The sequence below is a fragment of the Alosa alosa genome, chromosome 15 (assembly GCF_017589495.1).
Source record: "Alosa alosa isolate M-15738 ecotype Scorff River chromosome 15, AALO_Geno_1.1, whole genome shotgun sequence".
Taxonomy (NCBI): Eukaryota; Metazoa; Chordata; class Actinopteri; order Clupeiformes; family Clupeidae; genus Alosa; species Alosa alosa.
The window spans coordinates 31,988,111-31,997,915 of NC_063203.1; the positions used below are offsets into that span (position 1 = coordinate 31,988,111).

Below are 9,805 nucleotides of genomic sequence, written 5' to 3' on the forward strand. Positions count from 1 at the left end.
TGGCTGTGTGGTACGACTCCTCATTCAGGAGGTTAGAAGCGGTGGCACGTGTGAGGGCGGGGCTAGTCTTCCGATTGGCTGATTCTAGGCTCCTCCCCCTGGACTGTGAGGAGTATGCATTGGCTCTGCAGAAGTACTCAAAAGTAATCAGAGACCTCGCATACACACACCCCGACGCCATCAGCATGTACAACGTCTCATTCGGTGAGTACACACACACACACACACACACACATACTGTACACACACACACACACACACACACACACATACACACACACATACTGTATACACACACACACACACATACTGTACACACACACATACACGCACACACACCCCGACGGCTACACTATACTGCAACATTTCTATCATTCTTTTCTGAAATAAAATATGAAATATGAAGAGAGTGGATGTGACAGGAAAATATCACTCATGCTGGAGCTAAGTTAATTTGGTTTACATCCAGAGCTTAAATTGGGTCTCCAATTTAGGACATTGTACTGTCTAGTCTTCTGCTACTTAACACATCCCTCTAGCCCTCAGACCTGGTGAAATATTAACCTAAGCATGTCATATGGCCATCTATGAAGATGCAATATGTTCCCAGCATTAGCACAACACTATGCGATGGTTAGCTTGTTACTGTGACTATATATGCTAAGTTTAACATCTCTTTACAGTAAGTAAGTGACTGACCTGTCTGGGTGCGTTTTGAGATGCCTGATGAAATTAGACGTTGTTGAACCGACCACAAAGTTATTGTAACTGAAAGTAATGATAAAAGGCACAACTCTGGGAGGACTTGCTGTTGATGCGTTTTTTTAGAGTGCGTTAGGTTGCACATTAAGGGGACATGCAGCTCGTCAAGCGTTGCCCAAAGCAGCAAGAAAATGAAATAGAAACACATGGATACATTTAGATTTCAAAACGTTGCACTGATTTTGAGACTTAAATCCGTCTCGAGTCCGAATCTCAGACTCGAGTCCCCATCTCTGACACACACACATAATTACACAAGCACAGACACACAAACACACTCACACGCATGGTCACACACACACACACACACACATAAACACACACACACATAAAGACACGCACACAGTAGACATGCAGGCATACGCACGCACATGCACACACACAGGCACGCACACACAGACTCACGCACACACACACACACAGGCACACACACGCACACACATATAAACATGAACACGTACATGCACGCATGCAAACACACACACACACACACTCATTTACATACACAACAGTGGCAAGAGTAGGGGCTGGAGTAGGAAATGGAGACAAATTGATTTATTTTTGTGGAGAGTTCTATCTTCTCATGTGTTGGAATAAACAGTAATAGAAATGATGAGCACTCTGATTAACATAAAAGCATGATGGGGTAATAGTCTCCCTCTCTCACTCCATCTCTCTCTCTCCCTCTCTCACTTCCACACTCTTCTCTCTCTCCTCACTCCATCTCTCTCTCTCCCTCTCTCTCTCCTCACTCCATCTCTCTCTCTTCTATTCTCTCTCTCCCTCTCTCTCTCCCTCTCTCTGTCACTTTCAGATCCTCTGTTCTCTGCAGTGCAGAACTTCACCAAAGCAGCAAGGGACTTTCACCAACGCCTGAATACACTCGACACTAGCAAGTAGGTTTTACACACACACACACACACACACACACACACACACACAGCCTTAGACACTGTGTGTATAGTGCTTAAAAGTTCAGATGGTGAATGACCAGCAGCTCATGTTTCTGTGTGTGTGTGTATATGTCTGTGTGTGTGTGTGTGTGTGTGTGTGTGTATGTGTTTGTGGTGTGTATGTGTGTGTGTGCGTGTTTGTGTGGTGTGTTTGTGTGTGTACAGCGATCTGAAGATGCGTATGGTGAATGACCAGCTTATGTACCTTGAGAGGGCGTTTGTGGATCCACTGGGGTTGCCTGGGCGACCATTCTACAGGTGGGTGTGTCTGTGATGTCATAAGGGTGAGACAGAGCTGCATTGTGATCCCTGTGATGCCTTTTGACGCGTTTGATGCCAGCTCTTGGGCTTGTCTCTCATTCTCGTCTCTGAAAGACTAACTGTATGAACACACCACCGGCAACATGTACACACCGTTTAGGCAGCTAGGTATTCCAGGCGCCTGCTGGAATGCTCAGTTATATGTCACATTTTAAAAGAACCGTTGGGATAATGTACATAACTACATTTAATAGTAAACATTACTTTATCAAGAAACGATAAAAATGTGAAATTGGGCTTGTCTCAATTTTGAATGATGGTCATTGACAGCATCTGGCAGCTACCTCAGAAAGTATAGCCTGTATGTCGCCACTATCCATAACCTAATCATGTAACGTTATTCACCCTATTGAAAAACACTTTTACAAACAGTAACTGGAACAAATGTTTTGTAGGAACCAAACAGTCTATGGGCTCTATTTTCACCATCAGAAACGCAGCACAAAGCTTATTATGACCATCAGAAACATGGCACAAAGCTTATTATGACCATCAGAAACATAACACAAAGCTTATTATGACCATCAGAAACATAACACAAAGCTTATTATGACCATCAGAAACATAACACAAAGCTTATTATGACCATCAGAAACGAGGCACAAAGCTTATTATGACCATCAGAAACATAACACAAAGCTTATTATGACCATCAGAAACGAGGCACAAAGCTTATTATGACTAACACAAAGCTTATTATGACCATCAGAAACGAGGCACAAAGCTTATTTTTATCAGTGTTAACGCCTAAAACACACCCATGACTGACAAACCCCTGAATGTATTTAAGCTTTTTGCCTTGTAACAAACTCAAATGGTTGTCAACAAATTAACGTCATGGGTACATTAAAACACGCGTTCAAAATGATCTCTATAATGCTCGGCTTTATTTATAACACTCTCGTGAGGGTGAGGAGGAAGGAGAAGAAAGAGAATATATATATAGATATATATAGAGATATATATAGAGAGAGAGAGAGAGGAGAGATATAGATATATAGAGATAGAGATAGAGAGAGAGAGATATATATAGAGGAGAGAGAGATAGAGGGAGATAGAGAGAGAGAGAGAGAGAGATATAGATATAGAGACAGAGAGAGAGATATATATAGAGATATATATACATAGTATATATATAGAGAGAGAGGGAGAGAGAGAGAGAGATATATAGAGAGAGAGATATAGAGAGAGAGAGAGAGAGATATAGAGAGAGAGAGGGAGAGAGAGAGAGAGAGAGAGAGAGAGAGAGAGATATATAGAGAGAGAGAGAGAGAGAGATATAGAGGGAGAGAGAGAGTGAGAGAGAGAGAGAGAGAGAGAGAGAGAGAGATATATAGAGAGAGAGATATATAGAGAGAGAGATATATAGAGAGAGAGAGATATCGTCCAAAAAAACGTGATGCACAACAAAAAAAAAAAATAAGCATCCAGCCATGGCGCCAGTCCACTAAACAAAACCAACAACAAAAACTCTGTATCTTCTTTCAGTCCCAAAAAATATAGTATTCCATGAGTCCAAGGTTGTTACAAGACAGTCTTTTAAACTCCAGCGAAAAAGGGAAAAAGGAAAAATGATCGATCTCACCTCCTTGAAAAAACAGCTGTAGAGTCAGATATTCAATGTAACGGGTGTATACAGAAAGCAGGACAATTCATTATTAATTCCATGAAGCGATTAGAGGATATCAGAACGCCAATAGACTTCTACCCCTTCATTCATTCATTTCCCCGGCTTTCTCCCCGCCACGCTTTAAAAACATAACGCGGACTCTCTGTGAGCGCTGCCATAGGGCAAGAACAGGAAAAGTGGGTGCGAGTGAGTGAAAAGGTGAGTGACAGTTCTGGGCCCTATCGTCTGCTAAATGCTTACTTGTCCTGGATCACTGACGCCCATAATCAAGATAGCAAGAGATTTACAAAGGTATAGAAATAGAGCTAAAAAGTACCTGGCCAGGTTTTAAACAGTATGAAGAGAGATAACCTAAATTGTTACTTTTACTTAGAGGCAGGCCTACTAAATATTTAGTAACACATCTGATATGTAACAATAGATAAGATCTGCCTTAATCAAATCATATGCCCATTTATGTGGCTGATGCTACATAGTCCCCCCCCCCCAGACTGGACATGGTGGGAGCAGGACCAAAGTAAGGCTTCAAATTGACTATATTCGCAGTGTCTGTGGAGTTATCAGGGAAAAGGACTTTATAATTCAGGGGCCCTAACTTCTTCTGTACAGTACATGGTTCTGTCCACTTAGGTGCCAGTTTGGCAGTGAACCCTTTTGAGGCATCGGATAATGGATGTGCTTTGACCCACACCACATTCCCCTCCGAGAGTTCCACATTCTTCCTCTTTAGGTTGTAATATTTCGCCTGCTTGTCTTGGGCCTTCTTCACATTCTCAGCCACTTGCTTTGACAACACTTGTTGTCTCTGCATGAGGGTTTGCTTTAAAGATGTGGGCTTAAGTACTTTGGACAGGAGTTGGTCAAGTGGGCCTTTAAGAGCGCGTCCCAAGTCACTTTTTTGCAGGAAGTCTAATCCTAAAATAACAGGGAATGCGAGATCTTCATCGGAAAGAACATACAAGGAATGAGTCCAGTAGCTGTCATGGAGTTCAAGAGTACACTGAACTTTCCCTACTGCCCTTTTGGCCGTTCCGTTTGCTAGAGCGAACTCCTGGTTACCACAAGGTGTCAGGGTTTCCTGGGGCTTCTTAATGTGTTGCCACAAGCTACTTCGCATCAGGGAGAATGTACTCCCTGTGTCCAGCAGAGCAGGTCCCTGAAGGCCTCTAATGGAAAGCTTAACCGCAAGGAGAGATAGGGGATGTTTAGAAGGAATGCGGGAGTGGGCCTCAGATTTTACAACTTTTAATTGGGTCCTTTGTGGTTGTCTAGGACCTTTGTCATTGTTAACCCTGGTCCAGTAACTCTTCATTGCAGCCAGATCATTCTCAATCATACTGCCAACCTTCACAAGTTCAGCTACGGTCTTTACTGTCCCACGTAGGCCGGATGCAATCTTTGGATTGGCGTTATTAAGAATGCACTGTACTACGGTCACCTCCTCAATATTAGGTTTCCATTTTAGACAGAGGGCTCTGTAATCATAGGCAAAGTCCCTAATAGACTCATTTGGAGTTTGAATACGTTTACGCAATCGCTCCTCAATTTCCTGCATGAAATCAGTAGATAGAAATGCTGTTGAAAATGCAGATTTGAATTCTTCCCATGTGTGGATGTGTTTCCGCTATCCACCAGCTTTTGTCTGAGCCTTTTAGCACTGAGGACAAAGTGGCCAAGACTTCTGCATCCGGTGTGGGTCTTAAATCTAAAAACTCATTACATAATTCAATGTAATTCATGGGGTCTTTTGTCTCACTATCACCACCAAATTCAGGAAAATTCAATTTAATGGGGAGCTTAGGTGTTCTTAGGAAGTCAGAGGGACTCTGAGAGTCATAATGAAACCTTCCCACTGCCCCCTCTCTCACCTGACTTACGGGAGACAGTTTTGGGGTGCTGGCGAGCTTCAGCTGTTTTAACTTATATTCCCATTGATGATCTCTCATCTCCAAACAGCGCACAACAGCATCTTCCAGACTGGCAACAATATCAACAGCAAAACTTTTAATATTCTCAATTTTATTACCAATTGTCTGTCTCAATAACCCCTCTCTGGTAATTGTACTGGCATTTGATTCTGACAGTTGCTTTTCAAGATCATTCAAACAACCATTAGTTTCTTTCAGAGTCCTTTTAAGTTCATGTATCTCCACTTGGTAAACAGAGGAATGAGAAACTGTGATATTTGTATCCTCTTCCCCTTCATCAATTTCCTCATCATTTTCCTCTCCATCATTTTCCTGTTGTTTATTGTCATATGTCCTGCTCCTCTTATCTTCACTAAAATACAGGGAACTAATGGAATCAGTGAGCTGATCTACACGTTCTCTAATGGTGACATGAGGAAGCTTTGTCTGGCCATCGTGACTAAAAGATATGTGCGGTCTAACTCTCCCTTCTCCTTTAGTGGGTTCTAATGGCTCTGAATCAAGATTTACTAGCTGATGTTCAAACATCATGAAGAGGGACAGGAAACGTATGAAAAGACTGATAATTTATCGATAGTGAAAAGGGAAAGGTTTATCAAAAAGAACAAAGAATGCGTGTTTAAATCCCCGTACGGGCCACCACTGTACTGACCATCCGTTTGTGATCGCCAAGATAGGGGCTCTATGGAGCTGAACTGCACATGGTTTTGCTCTCTCAACTCATACCGGTCAACACTCCCGTTTTTCCCGTGTTTCTCCCGTATTTCAAGGTCATCTCCCAGCACCCTCCCGTCTTGTTATTTCTCCCGGAAAACTCCCGTAATTTGCATGGCCATCAAATCATTGATCCATTCAGGTTGCCAGATTGTGTATGAAATACACCCTACACACATACATCACACTTAGTTTCAATTTCAACCGTTTTGTCATAGGCTAAAACCTGGCAACCCAAAACCCAAATAAGGAAGCGGGTGCCAACTGCGCAGCCTGAGTCTCGTCGTAAGCAAGCGGGCTAGTTGAATGGCCTACTCCAGAACTAGCTGTTGTGAAATTGTTGGGAATTTAATTGATTAACACATCACATAAACTGTTATTGAGTGTTGTTGATACACTGAACTTGTGCCCTCGGAACCAAATCTGACAGCAAGCAGCTTTGGAGTTTTGGAAGTAGGCTGCAGGCAGGCAGCTGGTGGATACATAACTGGCATGCTGTTACGAATTCACTTCAAATCATATGAAAAGGTAACATAAATAAGTCACAGGCTTCGGTGTTAACGGGAAAAAGTATTTATTTCTCTATATGCTTTGATGGTATAAGCAATAGAGGGATTTTCCCGGTGATAAAGCGTATGGGTCACAAAACAAACATGAGACGGTTGCAAAATAGACAGGACAGGAAAAGTCAAAAAGAAAACTCCAATCTTTCTTACTGGTGGAAAAGGGTGTTTTCCTGCCTCCCGTTCCTGGGGCACAGGCCGCTCCCAAGAAAAGAAAGACGTGAGTCTTCTGGAAAACTAACTTACCTATACTCCCTAAACCTATAACTAAAAATGTGCAGGAAAGTTTACAACCGCTCAACTAAGAGTTACAATACCAAAACTATTAACAATGTGCTTTAAACTATAATTTAACAAAGTTTGATTAAGAGAAGGAGTAAACTAAAAAGTGCCAGCCAGCGTCCGTCAGGAGCGAGGAAGAGAGAGAGAGAGAGAGCCATCTTGGAAGTGGGCCGGCTTTTATACCAGTGGGCCGGCCCTCAGACAGGCAGTCATCCGTGTGTCAATAGAAAGCAACACACCCAGTCTCCACCTACATAAACGATAGGGACAGAGCAGGCCAAGAGAAGCACAAAACTTCAACCACGTAACACATGCGTAAGGTAATGGTAAGGTAAAAGCATACGACCGAAATGCAGTGTTGAAACACGTGTATGAAACAGATTAAATATGCAAACACAGATCCGGTATAAACACTGTGTACACAACATTTTGAATTGATTGCTGGTCGAACCGTCACTGAACCGCTTCATAGCTCATTACCATAAAGTTTCAACTTTCTGCTTGATGCTCTGGACGCACTGGACGTCCCCAAAAATCATGTCCAAAGGCCAAGGGAACACACACACACACACACACACACATCATGTCCAAAGGCCAAGGGAACTTTATCAGGACGCATAGTATCCTGGATCCATGAATCTGCCTGTCTCTATGGGAATAACATAGGGGTGCCAATACTTATGACCCCTGTATTATAAGGAAGAACAGTTATTTATTTACACATTATTCATTCACAGTTATTATATACAGTACAGTTCGCCTACATCAGGACGATCATATACAATACAGTTCGCTACATCATCATCAGGACGATTATGGTCAGGATATAAATGCTGTCAGTTCACCTTATCAGGTGTTTTATGAAATAGAAGCATTATTTAGGCTCATCTGGATAATTAAAAGCATTATTTAGGCTATCATCTGGATAATTAAAAGTAAGAGTTTGATTTATTATGCAGATGGGATTTGAGTATGTACAGTGGGGGAAATAAATATTTGAACCCATGCTAAAGTTGACTAAAAAGAGGAATATAAAATCATGCATTGAACTCAATGAGCATCAAACCAGCTAATAGGCTAACTGAAAAACACACCATGCCAATCTCTAGATATGGTGAAGGGTATGTGATGATGTGGGGCTATTTTAATTCCAAAGGCCAAGGGAACTTTATCAGGATGCATAGTATTCTGGATCCATGAAATAACTGGCCTTTAAAAATAAAAAATCTGCCTGCCTCTATGGGAATTTTACCCTGGAAATCCAGAGTTCTCGCGAGAGCACAATGGAATTGTCTCTGCAAGACACTCTGGCAATAAGCAATGATGCACGTTACTTTTACCCCAACATTCCGGGGAACCGGCTAAACTGATGAAGACAGCGCTGCAACGTTGGAGGACAGTACACATTGGTCGTAGTGTTATCCGATTGCGTCGCCGAAGTCCCAAATCATTCAGAGTAAACATGGTCTAGTGTTATCCAATTGCGTGCAGTGAGATTTTTAAATGCATGCTTGTTGTCCCCTCGAGTTGGGCCATTACATTGTTCTTTGCCAGACCCTTAATCTTTCTAGATTATCAGGGTCTGGATTTTCCAGGCTATGGGAATTTAACATAGGGGTCAAATACTTATTGCCCCTGTAATTTAAGGAAGAACATTTATTTATTTACGATACATTCTTCATTCATTAAGAAAATTGGTGTCCTTAAAGGTTGCTCTTTTTAGTCAACTTTAAGCATGGGTTCATAAATGTATGAGCTCAACTGTGTATCTGATGAAGTTGAGAAGTGCACTCATCCCTGGTGTTCTGTGTGTGTGTGTATGTGTGTGTGTGTAGGCATGTCATCTTTGCCCCCAGCAGTCATAATAAGTACGCGGGCGAGTCATTCCCGGGTATCTACGACGCGCTGTTCGGCATCGAGCACGCAGTGGACGCCCCTCTTGCCTGGCGCGAGGTCAAGCGCCAGATCAGCATCGCCACCTTCACAGTGCAGGCAGCAGCCATGACACTCACCCCGCCTGCGTGACCTTCGACCCCCCACCACCTCCCCGCCTGCGTAACCTTCAACCCCCACCACTTCCACCCCATCCCCATGACCTACGACCTTAACACCCCGACCATGTGACCTACAGTCTTGTTAACGACCAGCATCAGCGGAAAAACACCTATGAGTGTCTGCAGGACTACAGGGAACCGCTTCCATCATGCCCTGTGCTGCGTAAATCACACAGAAGTTAAAGTGTGTATAAAGTGTGTATGTCAGGTTAAATCACACAGAAGTTCATGGATTTTATATTCTTTGTTTCTTCAAATAAAATCCACTGAAATGTACAGCCAATTATAATTTTGCATTTTGACTTCAGAATGACGATTCAGATGATGAGGTTTTACCTCTGAAAGCCACCATTCTACCCTTCACTCAGACAGGCACTATCTGTGTGTGTGTATGTGTGCGTGTGTGTGTGCGTGTGTGTTTTGAAATCAAAAATTGGGAAATTTGAAAAATAACTCCTTAAATGATGACTTCTGACAGGTTTTGTGGAAATAAATGGACAGATTGAGTCATACAAATATGACATCACCATCAACAGATTTAAGGCATCTTGCTGTGAAAGACATATCACATGACCTGTAAGACATATCACATGACCTG

The 9,805-nt window shown here is 42.5% G+C and overlaps 1 protein-coding gene across 1 annotated transcript in view; it reads left to right on the forward strand.

Annotated features, from left to right (window-relative positions):
* Positions 1–9,483, forward strand: part of naalad2 (N-acetylated alpha-linked acidic dipeptidase 2) — a 40,874-nt gene extending 31,391 nt beyond the window's left edge. Inside the window, 4 exon segments of the mRNA XM_048263870.1 lie at positions 1–204; positions 1,577–1,658; positions 1,881–1,973; positions 8,989–9,483. The exon segment at positions 1–204 is cut by the window's left edge and continues 61 nt beyond it. Of these exon segments, the coding sequence (XP_048119827.1) occupies positions 1–204; positions 1,577–1,658; positions 1,881–1,973; positions 8,989–9,178 (569 nt within the window). The 3' untranslated portion in view covers positions 9,179–9,483.
* The last annotated feature ends 322 nt before the right edge of the window (positions 9,484–9,805 follow it).